The 17511-nt window shown below is 44.6% G+C and overlaps 2 protein-coding genes across 3 annotated transcripts in view; both read right to left on the bottom strand.

The window, feature by feature from the left end:
• The window catches only part of LOC108940057 (testis-expressed protein 2-like), a 44093-nt gene extending 32102 nt beyond the window's left edge, over nt 1-11991 (bottom strand). The window contains exons 1-2 of one of the 2 annotated variants that reach the window (XM_018761878.2): nt 11149-11991; nt 9884-9969 (exon numbers count right to left, since the gene is read on the bottom strand). The gene's annotated coding sequence lies outside the window, so the exon portion shown is untranslated. The remainder of the gene's footprint in view (nt 1-9883; nt 9970-11148) is intronic. The other variant, XM_018761879.2, reaches the window with a different exon arrangement.
• A 3762-nt stretch (nt 11992-15753) lies between these two features.
• On the bottom strand, nt 15754-17144 carry LOC108940058 (myeloid-associated differentiation marker-like). The gene has a single exon (XM_018761881.2). It carries the CDS (start codon nt 16652-16654, stop codon nt 15788-15790), a length of 867 nt encoding a protein of 288 aa, XP_018617397.2. The 5' UTR covers nt 16655-17144; the 3' UTR covers nt 15754-15787.
• Nucleotides 17145-17511: the final 367 nt, after the last annotated feature.

Below are 17511 nucleotides of genomic sequence, written 5' to 3'. Positions count from 1 at the left end.
TGCTATGCCAACAGGAAAGGTGCCCCATGTATTTCCATCCGCTAGCTCACTCCTCTATTTCATACACGGATACATACCTTGCTTGCAGGAATAGGAATCTAATATCACGCTTCCAACAAACGTAATTAAATTCATCAAGTCAGAAGGTACGTGGACCCGTCTGAGGTGACCTCTTGGGGATTGAAGAAAGAAGCAGAGCACCTTCTCTTTCTTTAGTCACAGGAGTAGTCAGTGCTATCTAACACCAGTCAATGGCAAGCAGCAGATTCAGACATCTACTTCCTGTACAAGGACAATGGATATTCACAAGAAAAACAAAAAGATGATTACACATCATGAAAGTCTGCTGTCTGACAGGCAGACAGATCAGTAGCAGCTTATGGCTCTCTGTACGACACAAAGAACTCACAGGAGCACAATTCAGCAAACCCACCCGTGTCTCCTGCAATTATCTGACCTCTAAAATGTTCAGTGAGGACCTCAAATTCAATTGAAAATACACTTAAACATGCTTAAAACCATCAGGGAGCAGACAACCCCCTTGATGTACATGGCCAACTATGTGAATCTAGGTGAGGGAATGGGGGTAAGAATTGTTACTGGCTATTTCAGAAAGCAGATCTACTGCGACTGAAAGGGGAGACCACAAAAAAGCCACTTGATTCCCAAACAAGCGTACATTCTGTGCTGCCGCTTGCTCCAAGATCAGGTTGGGTCTCGACTAATCTGACTAGGAGGGGGTCAGGACTTTCTGGGCAGCTCCACGTGGCATCTTTATTGCAGGCCGAGATTAGAGATAATTCCACACTGTGCCTACAGTTTATTCATACAGTGCAAGATACCACATTTCTTTCTTTTGTGATTGTTGACATTTTCTTATAGTCCTGCTTATGGCCACAGTTTCACCTTTTCAGTGAAAGAGCAGCAAGGATCTCCTAAATACTGTCTTTTTTTTTTTTTTTTTTTTTTTAAAGAATACACTCTCAGATTTGACACAATTAGGGAATGCTTTATTAGAATATTTTTATTCTGGAGCCAGCAGAATTGCCTTAGGAGTAGCATGAGTCTAAAAAAGGGGGAGGAAAAAAAAAAAAAAAAAACTGCACCAGAGATCCTTAACCTTCTTCTATGGCCACAGACTAATGTAATGAAAGCTAAAAATGTTTATGAATAAATTTGGGGGGGAAAAAAAAAAAAAAAAAAAAAACTGAACTTATTTCACCTAAACTTGATTACACTAACTTTCTATGACATAGTTGGTAGTTTTTATTTTTCTTTGATTAATTGGAACATCATTTTGAAAGCAAGCCTGTGCTCAACAGACCCCCTGAAGCCCATCTATGGAAGCTCATGTGGTCCATGCACCCAAGGTTAAGAACTCCTAGTTCACTCACTCTCACACACGGTGACCTAAGACATATGAAAAGAAACTTTAAATGAAACACAAATCAACATTAAAATGTCATCCTAAGAAGACCAGGGTCAACCGGAATATGTGGAGCAAAAATCTAACCAATTATGTGAATATTGAATAACAACATTATGTGACTAATACATACACACAACCACAGAATAAAAGAAAGAGGATTACGGTTCAGCAATTTGGTGGGTGAAAGAGTACATATATAAGCACTGGGCTGGGGGGGTTCAGACCGTATTACTTAAAAGCACTTCTTTCAGGAAGAATTAGAGATGAGAAGGCAGAGACAGTGGCAAAGGGAAGACAGACAGACCACAGCTCAGTTTCTAGCAAAGCCATTTTGCAACCTTCACAGTAAATTTGTAGAACCACTTTTGAATTCACTTTAGAGCATGTAACAAAGAATGAAACGCATACAGCCCTACAGGAATCATTAGGAACAGTGAATATTTCTTCTGCCCATTCAGTCTTCGTCTTTGGGGTCATGAGGCTGACATGAAGTTGTTTTCATGAAATGTTCTGGTCTTAAACTGGCTGAAACCCTCTGCGTGCATTTTGCTTTGACAAATCATACACTGACATTAATTTCTGAACAACAGTTTGAACAAACATTCATTGCAACACAATAGACAGGCACTGAGGAACTTTTCTAGCCATGTTAACCATTTGCTTGTGACCCTTGGTAACCAAATATTTCTCTTTCCAGTGTCTGTGTTTGATAAGACAAAAAAAAAAAAAAAAAAAACCAAAGCAGACCTGAAGCTGGAACAATGGTATCTGTGAACCAAAATCTGTACAAAAATATCATAGGACTCATGATGTGAGGGTTGGCCCAGCAGCAGAACAAGCATGGAGCTGCATTAATTGGCTTTGCCCTTCTCTTTGAAGAAGCTCAGTGGTTTCCATGTTTGCTCCAACTGCTACTGTGACCCGCTCCATTATCACACCTTGCTGCAAGACCACTGACAGACAACCAGTTCAGAGCAGCGTCAGTCTTTCTTCTTGCGAAGGCAAGCTGAACAAACCCCAGTTCTGTGTCTCACGTAACAAAGGCTGTTCTGAAGTTTGAGCAAAAAATTAAAATGACCTCTTACGGTACTATACAAGTGTTTAACAGCTTGCCTTCTCCACAGACTGGCAGAAAGGGTGCACATACTCACGCCAATATTTGGTCAAAGACATGTCCACATCAATCTAACAACCAAAAAACTAAACATATTACAAGATAAATTACGATATCTGCTTTAATTTAAAATCTTTGGCAGGCCACTGAGGTTCTCTGAGATAAAATGTTTACAGATTAATTTCAACCTGCCTTTTCATAAGAAACCAACTGTTTACAGACTTCCTACAAAGAGGCCCAATGAAAAGGGTGGGGGACATGGACCAAACACTAAAACTGCTTCACCAATAAACGCTCCATTGTTGAATTCTCTAGTGTCATATTACACGTTATGCTTAGACTAAGTCTGTGCAGATGTGGTGCTTTGCTGCATCCTCACAGGATCTCAGTGACCATATTGGCCTGAGAACAATGCAAAGTGTTCAAAAAGACCTCACAAACACCGAAGTCTCTTATCCATCAATCTGTTCACCATCACAGTGGTTAAGCAGAAGTCATGTCTCTGGGGGGGGGGGGGGGAGGGGTGTTACAAACAACATTACAGATTTGGGTGATGACTTCAGTCACATAAACCAGAGGGAAATGGCTCAAATTCTCAAAAAACAAAAGCATGCAATCTTCATGGACCAAATGCCCAGCTAATATACAATACTTAGCAGATAAACCATTATAGACACAGAAGAACCCATACCCACCAGAGCTGCTTTAAGTCTTTGACCTATGACCAGATAGTGGCCAGAGTTCTCTGGTGAAAGGTTACTCTGAGGACGCACAAAAAATTTGAATGTAACCTTATCTGCAGTACAGAATCTAATGTTAAGATGTATGGTAAGAAAGTCCTACTGCATGAAGAAACTTCCAGACGTGATTCACAGAGAAAGATAAAAATCGCAGGAAATTGAGTCATACAGCACAGTGTCCTGCAACTTTAACTATCGTCACCCATCACAGTCAGTGTCACTAGTGTCACTACAGTCAGTGTCAAAGACACAAGGAGTAAACAGACAACTTATTTTATGATGCATAGGATAACTTTTTTGCTGTTTTAAAAATAAAAATAATAATAAAAAAAAACCTGCAACATCTTAGGCTCAAACAAAAGTCCACAGGGAAGATCTAAATTGAAGAGAGAAGGAATTAGTCTGGATTAAAAGGGCCAGGGTGGATTCACCATTGGCAAGTGGCAGGAAGGTGTAGTCAGTGAATTTGTGGTTAGCAGATGGCAGGTGTGCCATGCAGATTCACAGAGTGGGATCTGTAGGTAGCTGCCATTACCTCCTCAGTCAGTGGGTGGCAAGAGTAGGTGGCAAGAGTGGGTGGTTCAGCAGAATGGGTCACTAAAAAGCCTGTTATCAGCTCACAAGGTGCCCAGGCAGCTGCTATAGGAATGGTGAGCACAGGGATAGTCTTGGAAGAAAGAGAGAAGTGGCCCCGGATGGTTCTTCTACAAGCGGAGGCCGTGTTTTCTCTATGGCTGCAACACGCATCCAACACCACAAATTTAATTTTCAAATGCATCCAACATGTAACAAACAACTGCTATGTTTTGCAGAGTGACACAAAGACAGACCCTCGTGGTTAATTTCCCAGAATACTTCTCAAAATAACAAGAATGTTTTACATAAGAGGAGAGCATACTGCAACAGTGTGCTACTGTTCTGCACAGGCGAAAAGTCACACTGGTCTGAGAAGACAATGGCAGCTTCTCTGATGAAGAGGGCCTTACCAACTCCTCATGAAAAGACCTTTTATTCTGTAGTTTAATGACAGACAATTCTGATGGGGTGGCCCGTTTCTAGAGTCATCTATCAGCTTTGGGCTGTCTGGGAAAGAATTTCCAGAAGGCTCAGGGTTTTTTTTTTTTTGTTTAAAAAAAAAAAAAAAAAAACACCCCATTGAACACTAACCCCCCACAAACAATTGTTTTTCAGTAAATAGCAGGTACAGTCTGTGTGGCAAATATGAAGAGGAATGACATCTCACAAGAAAATCATGGGTTGCCTTAGAGGGTCTATGGCTGCCCTTCACCACTCTGATTCAAAAACAGGCAAAAAGCAAACTTCACATTTCAAAATACATCAATGTAGATCTCTTTACAATGACCGCTTAGCGCAAAAAAAGGCAAACCTCTCTCTGCCTCTCAAACACCTCTGGCTACTTGGTGCAGAAAACTGATCACACCTCAGCCTATTATAGAACATAGGAAACTGCACCCTCCACAACAGCTCGTTTTCCTGAACACGATAGGGCCTCTGTCTCATGTTACCATGTTTGTCGCCCACAGCTAATTTATTCCACATTTAACAACAACTGACTCACTGGCTGACTGCTTCTCAAAAGCAGACTTATTACGATTGAATGAGCTACACGGCCTGAACATGGTCCTGACAAACTGCAGCAGTCGGCCAGGCTGCTTGTCTCGGGTTTCCACTGTGGTGCCGTCCTCCAGGTGAGCTGCTCAGGCCGGCAACTGACCCTTCCTTCCTGCTCCCTGCAGCGAGTGGATCGAATTAAAACACTCATGGTGAGACTGCCGCTAATTCTGCTATTTTTAGGGACAGAAAACACGGACAGATGACGTGCCATACTGTATCTCCAGAAAGACAGCAGACCCCCTGTAAATAATAAAAAGCACAACACATGTTTGTGAGCAGTTCAATTGCTGGACTTTAGAAGAAGAAAAAAAAATTGCAAAAAACACTGAAGTAGCCTGTGTGGCTGCTGGAACCCAGGCCCATGTGGGCAGCAGCAGCAGCAGCTTGATCACTGAATCACTGCAAATCCGGCTACGCTTACTGCCCTTTAATGAAAGAATTGCTGGAGTTGCGCATCATTTCCGGCTATTTTGCTTGTGCAGTGGTGTGTGTTAGATCACAGGCTGGATCCTGCTGTCTGCAGTAATTAGGCCTCACTCGCACTTGGCACTGCTGTGCTTTGACATTGATGAGGTATCCATAGCCACACAAATACTGCTGACAACCAGACACGATGATTAGAGGCCAACTTTGATAAACACTAGAAACCAAATGCTATCCAACATAAAACTGTCAGTCTGCATTGTGTAGATTCTAACACTCCTACAATGGTTAACACTCCGGATTACTACAAAGACCTGAACTGTGACAGTTCAATTCACTTGACTGATTCTTCACAAACACCAGGGCCACCTTGATGGATTTAAAGAGGTCATTTGATTTTTCTCTTTTTTTTTTTTTTTTTCCTGGAAATAATGTTTCTGAGACGGGAAGATTGATGACACTTGTGTATAACAGTCCGTCACCGCTTCAATTGCAGGAGCTCGGCTTGAAATTTCATTTGTCTGTTTGGAAGTGAAGGAACAACAGAGTGGGGGAGACCAGGACGTCGGACACAGGGATGGAGCAAGAAACCATGATTTAACCACAAAAGGGGGGACACAATCCTGGCCTGGGCAAATTACCCTTTAGAAATGACATTGTGGAGATTGGGGGAGAGGCTTATTACCTTTTCATTAGGTGGGCTTGAACTCCCATGAAAGATCAAAAAGATAAGATAAAAGATATGTTTTTCTGTTGGCCAGATCTGCATCGCAGCCTTCATATTCACTCCAGACAACCTGTTAGACTGGAACACAGATGCACAGCCCTACCCCCAACCCCATGCAACATTCCCACTGGCCTCTTCCAACCTCTGCAGTGACGTGTTTTTCAGGTCACCCTGGACGGACGTGTAACGTGGGCTAAAACAAACCGTTCCAAGAGACTCCCCCTGAAGACTCCCGTGCTTGCAGAACCTGTTGCACTGGTACTCCTACAGGTTGTATCTGCTTCATGTTCACATTTTTTCCTGAACCGAATTCTTGAGCCGTGTGCCACCTTCCTGCTGAAACAAAACACCCCCCAACTGATATCAGGCCAATTCTGACAGAGCCATTGAACAGGAAAAAGAATACACAATGTGTTGCACTTGGTACATAAAAACTGAGTTTTAGAGACTGCTTAACTTTTCTCATCTTATCAAATAAACCAATACGGGGGGAAGAGAAGACATGTACCACTAAAATCCAGCCACCATTCATAGTCATCTGGAAGACTAATTTGGAATATATATTCTTTCTGTTATCATCTTGTCGCTTCAGTCCCACATGGCCACACTGCTGCCTGAAATAAAGTCTAAGCCCATTCAGTCAGTATTAGCTATGCCATCTACACACAGCATTATGATGAGATGCAAGGACATATCAGGGCAAGCAAATCAAACTGTTTCAGAAGTCATTTACAGTTACCTATAGTTAGAACTTTCAGCTCATGTAGTACTGACCTCAGATTTACAAGAAGGAACTAGCAGTATTTGAAAAATCTCCCAGCCAGCACCAAAACACTCACAAGGCACAATATGTGGACTGCACCTGCTTGCCCAGATACAGATACACTGCATGTTCTGGCACCTTCCCAATGCAGGTGAACAGGTGCATTATACAACACGCCAGCTCGGCTTCACTGGAAAGGAGCCTTTGCAAACAAAACCTTGACAGGGAAGTGAAAAGCAAATGAGCGGACAGCAGCTGGCATTAAAGGGGCCTCCAGAATTCACCACAGTTGCAGAGGGGCTCTTACAATACAAACATTAAACGAAGGCCACTCAGTCCCCTTGTCTCAAAGCCACTTTATTTTTTTACCTCAATTCAATAAGACTTTCAATACGTACCACGATTTATATTAGAAATATCTCTAAAGCACAGGGAAAAACAAAACAAAAACAAAAAAAGTTTAAGTAGTTTTTCATGTTTGTTCTGATACCAAACATTACGAAACTAGTTTTTGTGTGTAATTATGAGCCATTTTAAAACAAGGATTGGGGACCACAGACTGCAAGCTGATTTTATCATAAAACTACTAATCACGTACATGATTATTAATACATATAATTAAGAATTTTCATTACAACAAATATGAACGGGAAAATCACACTAAAGTCAAGAAGTGGTATTGAAAACCTCTCTTTAAATGTAAATGTCAAAATTTAGGAAGAAAATTTTCTGATTTGCAGATACATTCTGCACTCCACAGTTCTGATAAAAACTCAAACCACATTTCTGGATAACAGCTCTCTTGTTAAGGCATCGGTTTTGCCTTAAGTATGAAGTTGTGTGGGGAAACAAAATTACCATAATACCACTCTAGTGAGGAATTCTCCTTTAATCTCACATTAACACAGAAAAAACTTAGCAGGGCTTTATGACAGCTCAGGTACCCAGCTCTAATGTTTCATATTTAAAAACTAAAAATCACACAACCACACTGCTTTGTGACCAGAAAGCCCTAATATGACAACTTCTACATCAGAAGTTCATTGTGACCAACAATAATTGAAGCAAGTACAAAATAACAGTGACAGCAAGAGATTCACAAGAATGAGGAGGATGGAGATCGCAGCCTTAAACTTAAAGGGAAACCATCAGTGTAAATTCAGTACCCATCAGTAGTTTGAGTACACTTACAAGAAACTTGTTCACTTCCCAAGGAATTTGGTTACGAAATTTCATCTGGAATCCTACCAACATTTACATACAGGCATTGAATTTCTGCAAAGTGACTTACGATGTTAACCTACTGATAGAGATTTACCCGTTTATACCGGTGGAATTCAAACCTGTGACCTCCATCTATAGGCAGCAGCTCTAACCTCTCTGCTACCTAGATGTCTTCTTAGTGATGTAGGACACCTGTGAGTTGCTTTAATTTCACTCTGCTGTCCAAATCATCCCACACAAGTGTTGCCCAGGTATACCGCTGTTGCCTTTTAACTTTTACATACACAGTATACGTGTATACAAGACACACACACAGATAATCTCTGGCAGCATAGTTATCGACAGACATGAGAACGATACAGTTCGCAAAGGTCGCAATCAGTGACTGGTGACTAATTAGAAATGGACAGCCTCACAGAATCTGGCAATGAACAGAGATACAGTAACAAGAGCCTAAGCGGGAAGACTATATGAACAAATGATTCTTGCCTAACCGGATACAAACAGAAGAAGCAGAAGCAAGAAGGCAGATATCGATTTACAGTTTGATCAACGGAAAAACCAACATCACAAAAATAGAACAAGACTGATAAAAAACACCTACGTGGAGAGTCACAGCAAGGACCAGACAATAAAAGAACAACAGGACTGCAGTTGGCCACACACTCAGCGGTGGAGACGCAACTTTAACCCACTGCGACGTGCACTGACCTAGCATTGGTAGGGCTTTGGCCGAGATCAACAAATACGCCAGATTTAACATCTCATCTGTGACAATCTGTGCTGCAAAAAAGAACCAGAAGAAGTCATATGACCAGTGCTGTAAACCTTCTGTAATTTCTTGACTGAAGCAATAGTGGGAACTGAAACATGCTGTAAACCAGTGTGTGCTTTTTATACTGGTAATCATAAACCGTCTTAAGTGTGGGCTGTTGTCACGGGGACAGCATAGGGTTGGTCACAATGGTGAAATTCAGAAAACACTTACTACGTGATTCTACACCCGTAACCTCTCAAGGACCTTCTGCTCTTTTCACATGGATCGTTGGAGAAATGTGTCACAGTCAAACAGAATAAGAGCTCTTGCAAAGTGCCAGAGCTGTAGGCCTTTAAGCAGCTGTCTTCCAAGACCCAGCAGCCTGCCTTGCTGACATGACCCTCTTTAAGACCATTAAGCTTTCAACAGTGAGTCCCCAACACTGGCTACATTGTTTTCACAAGAAAAACCCTCAGACAACAACAACGGCTTCCAACCTTACATGCAGTTGACTATAATTTCTAAGATGGGTTGCTAGGCGTACAGTCATTTTTCGGAACATGTGCTGGACTATTGGGTCATGGCAACGTACCAGACTCAAAAGCCAATACAGATACCTGTGTCTGCCCAAGTGAGATAATTGCTTTAACGTCCCTTTTCTTCATTACTACTAACCATTTATTCGAGGTCCTTGTCAAAACTGAATTACATTACATAATCAACTTTACATTGACTTACCCATTTCTATGAGCTGAATATTTTACTGTATCACTTCAGAGTAAATACCTTGATCGAGGGCAGCACAGGAGGAGCAGGGATTCAAACCCAGGTCGACCAGATCATATGTTGACAGCCCTATGCTATCAGGAAATCTCGTTGTTATTGAAAACAATGTATAAAAACTTGCTGCTCAGATTAAGCCTTTTGTTTTACACCATCTGCAGATGAACGGAGTTGGAGCGCTGGCAGGACAGGGCGAGTCCGGATCAACCGCCTTCTTCCAACCTGAGGTCAGTCGCGTTGCCATTTACAAGATCAATAACAGGTCAAATTCACTCCCAAACCGCTTACCTTGAATCTTCAGTGCCATTCAACCTTCCCCCACTTCAGCGCGCGCACTGGGTCACGCCGTCTCCGGTGTCATAGTCCTTAAGCACCTGTCACGTGCGGCAGAGAACAACACTGTCAAAATGGACGCAGTCAAACACACACACACACACACACACACACACACACACACACACAGAACAGCTGAAGGGAAAATGTTACAGATCATGTCGTAAACAGTCTTCATACCAACAAAAGGGAAAGCAACCGTGAGCAGTGACACAGCAGACGCTGACTTGGAGTGATGCAAAAGAATGTCAGAAGTATATTGTAAGACACTACACACAGAAATATGATTCCACAATTTTTCTGAAGGAAACGTGATCCGTCCACCGAGTTCGCAAAGCGAGACACCGGCGCCCGCGGACCATCCCTCCAGCGGGCACACAAAACGCGAGGAAACGTCCCACCGCAAAACCAGTGCTCAGAGTCATCCGAGTTCTGGGAATCCCAGTCGCCGCAGCCCCCGCCACACAGTCCAAAACCCACAAACGTGGCCTTCGATCTAACGGCCCACGTAGCCAGGTTGGATCCTTCTTGAAGAGTATTTGCTCACACAAGTTTAATTTAAAATGAAACCGTCATGTCCCTTGAAACCTCAGTATGTTGCACCACGGTACACGACCGTAATGACTGTAAGTCATTATCTGATCTAATTAAGGATGGCTCTTGGCTCCACTGTGGTGATATTAAATAAATAATAATAAAAAAAATTAGGCTGGAGTCAATACTGGAGATTAGGAGATTATGAGCTCGTTTGTTCACTGTTATTTAGCTACCCACCCGCTTATGACCTCGTCAGTGGACTAGAAGTTTCTCTCTCAGCCTGACAACTCAACTCTGTCTGTGCTGTTGTTGGTTAAAGGCAGATCATGTCACTAATTAATTAAGATGCTGGTTGTTTGGCTGCTGTCTTTAGATGGCAGGATTAGGACAGACGGCTGTGTGTAAAAGAAAAGCAATTACATGATGAAATATACTTATTAATTAGGTTACCGATTATTATTCGCTTCAGCACGTCTTAGTGTGACACAGTCTAGACAGGAAAGAGGCGCCAAGACAGTGAAGAGCAGACGGAAGGACAAGTGAAGTGAGAGAAAAACACAGTTAAACGGTCCTGTTGCCATGATGATAACTAACTAACAGTAACAGCAACAGCAACTACGCCGGCGTCCACGGACGGCCTGGGCTGAGCAGCGCCGCCGGACGGACGACTGACCGACACTAACCCGTTTCACACGGCTGTCTCCGCGGAGGGAGACTCGCCCACTGGGTGGGTTAATCGCCGAACCCTTTCACTGGCTCCCGACCGCCGATACTCGTCCGCCGCTCCGGTCACTATCCGCGTAGGATCCGGACCCGAGTGTCCGCGCGCAGCTAGCGGGACGCGTCCGACCGGCCGCCCCGCCACCGCAGCCGTCTCATTCAGCACCGATTTGCCGTCAGCCCGCTCACCCACGGACGCCTTGCTGGTCCACTGAACCGTGTCTCCGCTATTAATGTCACCCACTGAGACGACCCTCGACGCGTGGGCACTGTGTGTATATCTGTGTGCGAGTGACTGGTATAAACACACACCGCCCATGCGTGAGCGTGCGCGCGGCGTATCGGATACTCTGCCTGTTGACAGACGGCAGCAGTTCCTCAATGAGGGAGACGCAAGGCCAGAGCAATCGATGCAGATAGTGAAAGCGAGCCGCTCGTTGACTCGGAGATTGATTAAATACAAGAAAGACGGATAAACGCGGCAGTGAGCCACGCCCCCTTGCGCCCTCTCGCTGAACGGAGAGTCGCGTGAACGCCTGTCGGTTCGACAGTTCTGTGTTATACGCTGGGGACTCATGGCACATTCGAGAGAATCTCGACGGAGTAGAGACTCAGCGAGCACAGTGTGGCCATAGAGACAGGGAGACACAGGTACACATGATCATGATTACTCAGGCACGAGCGGCCACAGACAGGTGGAGACGCAGACGGGTGCGCTTCTTGTTGTTTAACAAGTTGTTAACCAGCTCCACAAGTAATATAGAGAAATGAGAGCGAAATACTTCCCTGTATAATATTTACAGACACGCAGCAGCCCGATTTCCAGAAATGTCAGGGAGACACAGGAAGCTGCGCGAGACCGGCAGCACAGACAGTTCGGACCCAGGTGCCTCGAGCGGGGGGGGAGAGGAGGAGTGACTGCACGCGCACACTCATAGCTGTGTCACCATTAGGGTTACACTGTGTTATTGTTATTGGTCCTAATTCGGATATCAGTTTGTTACCGACTGCTGTATTCATTTTAACGTTTATATATTATTATATTGCATTTTTTTTTATAAGAAATTGTTCAAAATGCTTCGACAAATACAAGAGTACACGCTTTTCCTGCCGGTAAAACACGCTGAACTGAAATTTAAATTGAGCAACTAGCTTATGACAGCTTTTATGACGTCGCTTTTAGCCTTTCGTAAGGATAGAATTTTATTTTGAGCCGACCGCTGCTTTGTTGTCTTCGGCAATAAGTTAAAAAAACAAACAAAAAAAAAAACCCCGTTCACCCACTAAAGGAAAAATTCCCACGAAAAGCGTGGAGAAAACCCACCCTAAGTGAGGAGGGTTTGAGAGCGGACACGCGTCGTGGACCCTTCGCGGCTCGCGCAACACGTGCGAGGAAGGGACGCGTCGCGCGCCTTCCGCCCAGCACTATTTCTCCACTATCACTCGTTTGACTGGCATTTGCAAGTGTTGCTCGGGCCCCCACTCCGTTCTTTTCATGGGCCTGTGGTGCAGTGTTGGGCACCTTGCAGTCCTGATGCCATCATCATCATCATCATCATCATCATCACCATACTGATCCTCATCCTCCTCGCAGCACAGTGTGGAAAAGCTGTCGGTGCTCAAGCCCCTCCGTCTGCCGGGGTCTCTCATTCTCTCACGCTGTATGACAGGGTTGCAGCGGCTGGACCCCCACAGGGCCGCACATGGAGTAATGTGCCTGTCGCCATAAATCAGCATTTTGTTCTCCAGGCTCCTTTAGAAATATAATGCTGTGGATACACAAGTGAATAATTCTCACCGAACGAAAAACCTATTTCTTGTGGTTTTCTCTCGGTCCAAGCGCTATAGGTCTCTAGAGGCGACGTTCCGTCTAACATGTTCTTCACGTCAAGCAGCAACGTATGTAAAAAGCACCATTCCTGTATTTGTACCGCTGCTTCCGATCATTGCTCACCCAGGGAACGTGTTTGTTTTATTCCTGTTCGTGTTCAATGTGCTCGGCTAACGGTGCTTATGTTGGGCTTCCAACGTGATGACGGCAAACGGACACGTTCTGTTTCAAACAGGTTGCGGTGTTTTTCCCGGACACGTGACCATTTACTGAGACTTCTGCCGAATCACTGCTACCTTTCTGTCGCCGCTCGTCAAAACGAGAAGGAAATATGATGTGCTGGAGAAGGGACCTGTTTTTATTGGTTTAATCTACAACTTTTTCATCTCCTTTCCAAATTCCTTGCATGCATGTACCTTGCATACTTGAACCTTGGAACACAGAATAATTCCACTCGTGAAGATGAGATTTAAAAGAAGAACATTCCACCGATGCTCTCACCGTGATAGTCCAGATCAACCCAGGCCTTCCTAACCTAAGAAATAACATTATAATCCTTCCAGCTGACTCACTCTGTAAGTGTTCTTATTCAACACTCATAAGTGAAAATCAGCAGCCTCCGTGGAAAGGTAAGCCCTCGGAGAGAGACGTAGGCATGGGAGACTTGTGGACTAACAAGTGATACAAAGCTAGGAAGAAAACTACCAAACATTTTTATTACTGATGACCTTTCTTTGACTGACACCACTATTAGATACTAATTTTTACAATCACAATGTTTTACCCTTTTAAAATGCAGGGTAATCCAGCTGTAACAGTTCAAGGCAAGGGCACTACCTCCGGGGTGGAATATGAATAGGTGAGGGTGGATGTTAATTGATATAATAAGAAATGTTATGAAGTGGATACAATGAGGTCAGTTACAGTAGTGAGATTAGTTATCTAACAGAAGGGGGCTGTTCTGCCGTTTTCTGCTCAGTCTTTCCTCGAAGGGGCAGCTGTGTGAATGAGAAGGGCGCCATCTAGTGGCCCCTGATGGTACTACTTGTCTGTTAACAAAGGCTTTTTTTCACCCCCCCCCCAACTGCAGTAGATGGAAAAGTGCACCTTTTTTTTTTTTTTTTTTTTTTTACATTTACACATTTTCTCCAAAGCAACTTACATTTTTAAGCTACTTTTCAATTATTTACCCTTTTATACAGCTGGGTAATTTTACTGGAGCAATTTAGGCTCAATATCTTGCTCAAGGCTACTACAGCCAGAAGTGACATTTGAACCTGTGACCTTTGGGTCCAAAGGCAGCAGCTCAGATTTTTAACATGTTCACCAAACACTTGTCTTGCACAGAGATGCAGTGGTCCAGAGCCTTTCCCATGCAAGCATAAGGTACCATGCAAGTGTAGAAATAATCAGCATTTTTACATTTTTCTTGACATATATTTGTAAGCACCCCTTAGTACTCTGAGTGTCTCGCAGTTTATGCATCGTTGATAGTCTTTAATGTACTGTTACGGTAAAGCATCCAGAAACCCTAATTCTTGTCACAACCTGCTGTTTAGAAAGCACTTTAAGTAGATTTCAATGTCTAGAAAAATAAATGCGAATCTATGAATAACAGGGACATCCCCACCCCGCCATATTTTTCATTACTTCAGATTTTTTCTTTTAACAAAACATCTGGTATTTTTAAACACTTTACATACAGAGAAGGGAATTACAAATTCACTTCATGCCTTGTTGGCGGCTTTTATAAATAGTCTGGGGTTTTCCTCTGGTTTCTCTCTGTGCTTCTCAAGCTTCTCAAATCACACCTCTGCTCAAACCGTGTCGTTGTTATTGCAGTGTGCAAATGCAGCGAGAAAATGTTGCTCACACTCCCTTCACAGGAAGTGATATGTGGAGCATTTCTACATAGGTGGGAGATCAGCATGAGTGCACGCTCGGTAAAACTATTCGGCTCGCAGCCCACATGCTTTTACAGGATTGTTTTTCGACACACATACAGGGCAAATTTTGCTACCCGGTAACCAGAAGTGTCCGCTGTGTCCACTGTGTCCACCACAAAACCCGCAACGCCCCCAAAGCCCATCCGTGTAAACACTTTCGCCGTGTGTCCCCGTGAGGCCCTGCTGCAAAACAATAAATCATCCGTCATGTGTCACTACAGCCAATTCATTTCGAAACATCCCTGTGCTATCCTGCTTTTAATCGTATTATTCTAGGTGAAAAATACAAGCAGCTACTGAGAAAGGGGTTATTTTTAAATTTTATTTTCCTTTCCTGGAGGTTCTTTCCAGTGTCGGAAACTGTCACATAAGTGAAAATACCAGTGAGAAAACAAAGTCAAGAATTAAGCAGGGAGCAGTGTTTTGGTGGCATCGTGTGTGCAAATGTAAAAATGTAAAATCAAGTAATAAAAATGTGATATTCGTTTCTATAAATGTTTTTATCAGCACAAAAGTCTATTTCTTTATGTAGGCAAAACAAATATATTTTAAATGTCCACAATGATCTCAGATTATACATGCCTTAATGGCAAAATATAATTTCTATCTTTTTTTAAAAATGACAATTTCTATAAGACAGATACACTAAAAGTATCCAGATTTTAAGACTGTTCATGTAACATTTTAACATTCAGCTATTGAACATTTAACCACCACGTGACTAGATTGAATAAATGAGCATAAAGCACCCCCCCCCCCCCCCCCCCCCAATAATCCCATAATCTGCAGTATAAGATATTTGACATACTTTCCCAAAAGGAGTGTTTATGCCCGATCACACAGGAGTTTGACTGAGAAAGCCAGGTCTACCGTGTAGGTCAACAGGATGAGGCAGGCAACTATGGTTTCAATAAAGGGTATGGAGTCGGTGAGCTTCGTGAAGGTAACTCTGGTCTTCGAGATCTCCAGGATTTCAGTGACACACAACACTGTGATGGCCATGTAAAGCAGGACAGCCAACAGACAGAATCCCGCCAGCAGGCGGTCGAAGGGTAGCGGGCAGCGGCCGGCGCAGTCGCCCAGCATGACCAGTACGGTGCCCAGGGACATGAAAAAGCAGAGCAGCTTCATCCCCACCGAGACCCAGGAGTACCAGTTTGAGAGTTTATGCGGTTCCAGTTCGCTGAGCAGGAGGAGCATGACGCAGCCCCCAAACACCTGGAAGACTTTGAGCAGCCCGGGGGCGCTGGCCATGTAGCCTCTCTGCTCCCTGCTCTGGAGCCGGATGAGGTGGACCTCGCTGGCGTAGGCCAGGAAGGCCAGGCAGGAGCAAACGGTGACCGCTACGGCCTTCGCGTCCTCCCAGCGCACCACGACGAAGCACGCAAACCCCACGGACGAGGTGAGGCCCATGAGTGCCGCCAGGGTGGCCACGGTGATGGGCAAGTTCTTCCAAGACAGCGGGATGATGCTCTGGAACTGGATGAAGTCCACCAGCAGGATGAGGAGGGTGAGCACAAAGAAGAAGCACCAGGTGAACGTGCAGAAGTGTTTAAAAGCCGAGCGGTCGATGGACTCCGACTCCAGGGAGGCCTCCAGGCTGAAGGCCAAGCAGGTTGAGAAGAGCTCGCAGATCCGCACAACGGAGAGGGGCCTGGTCAGCACCTTGATCTCCCCCAGTATCACAGGCATGGCGAGACCCCCGGCGCGCGCACCCACCCAGCCAATCCGCCGACCCGGCACCGCGTCGTCCCAGCTGACGCAGTAGAGCGAACTCACATGCCCCCGGCCCGCGCGTTCCCGTCAGCTCCACCAGGGCGCCCGCGCCCTCTCGGGCACGTTCTGGAGAGACGGCGGGCGAGACGTCCCGGACGCGGTCCAGCTGTGGCCGGCGACACACGACCTCCTTCCTTTCTTCTCGCGCAAGGAGCCTGCTGTACCGACGCCCTGCTCGTGTGCTATAATACGAGACACCTCTGCTGCCACCTCCCATTTCCTGTCGAGCTGCAGAAGCGGGCTTCGAATCAGCATGAGGGAAGCTGCTGGCAGCCACAACAAAAGACATTCGAATGTGTTGTTGTCATTTGTCTGACATGAGACCTCATCATATTTTCCCTCTGCAGTGCAAGAAGTGAAGCAACAAAGCATGCCCACCTTTTCCTCACCCAGCGCTGCTATTTTAAGTCCCCCCCTTGGCTCCTGTGGTCTGTGCAGATGCTTATTTGTGTGTGACTATCTCCTCATTCACTTGGCAGTGACACTTCTAGAATACTTTCACTTCAACTTTTTCATGTCGCAAACATTCGCAACCTTAGACTAACACGCCGAGCCCCAAATTTCGTGCGCCTTGGATTAAGGTGGCCCCGGATCAACAAAGGCCTTGAGGCGCACGCAGGAGAAGCGGGCCAGCGGTAAGGCAAGGGAAAAGGCCAGATTTGGACAGCGGTGCTGCTTTAACAGCCACCGTGTGACAGAGGCATCCTGTATAGAGAAGAAAAAAGTCAGACTGCTGTGGATTTGGAAATAATTGATGTTACTGAGTGCCAAAA

The sequence above is a fragment of the Scleropages formosus genome, chromosome 20, assembly GCF_900964775.1.
Source record: "Scleropages formosus chromosome 20, fSclFor1.1, whole genome shotgun sequence".
Taxonomy (NCBI): Eukaryota; Metazoa; Chordata; class Actinopteri; order Osteoglossiformes; family Osteoglossidae; genus Scleropages; species Scleropages formosus.
This window is presented reverse-complemented; position numbering and strand designations above follow the sequence as displayed.

Coding starts and splice junctions, on each gene's coding strand:
- LOC108940058 (XM_018761881.2), bottom strand. CDS start 16,654: ATGCCTGTGATACTGGGGGAGATCAAGGTGCTGACCAGGCCCCTCTCC.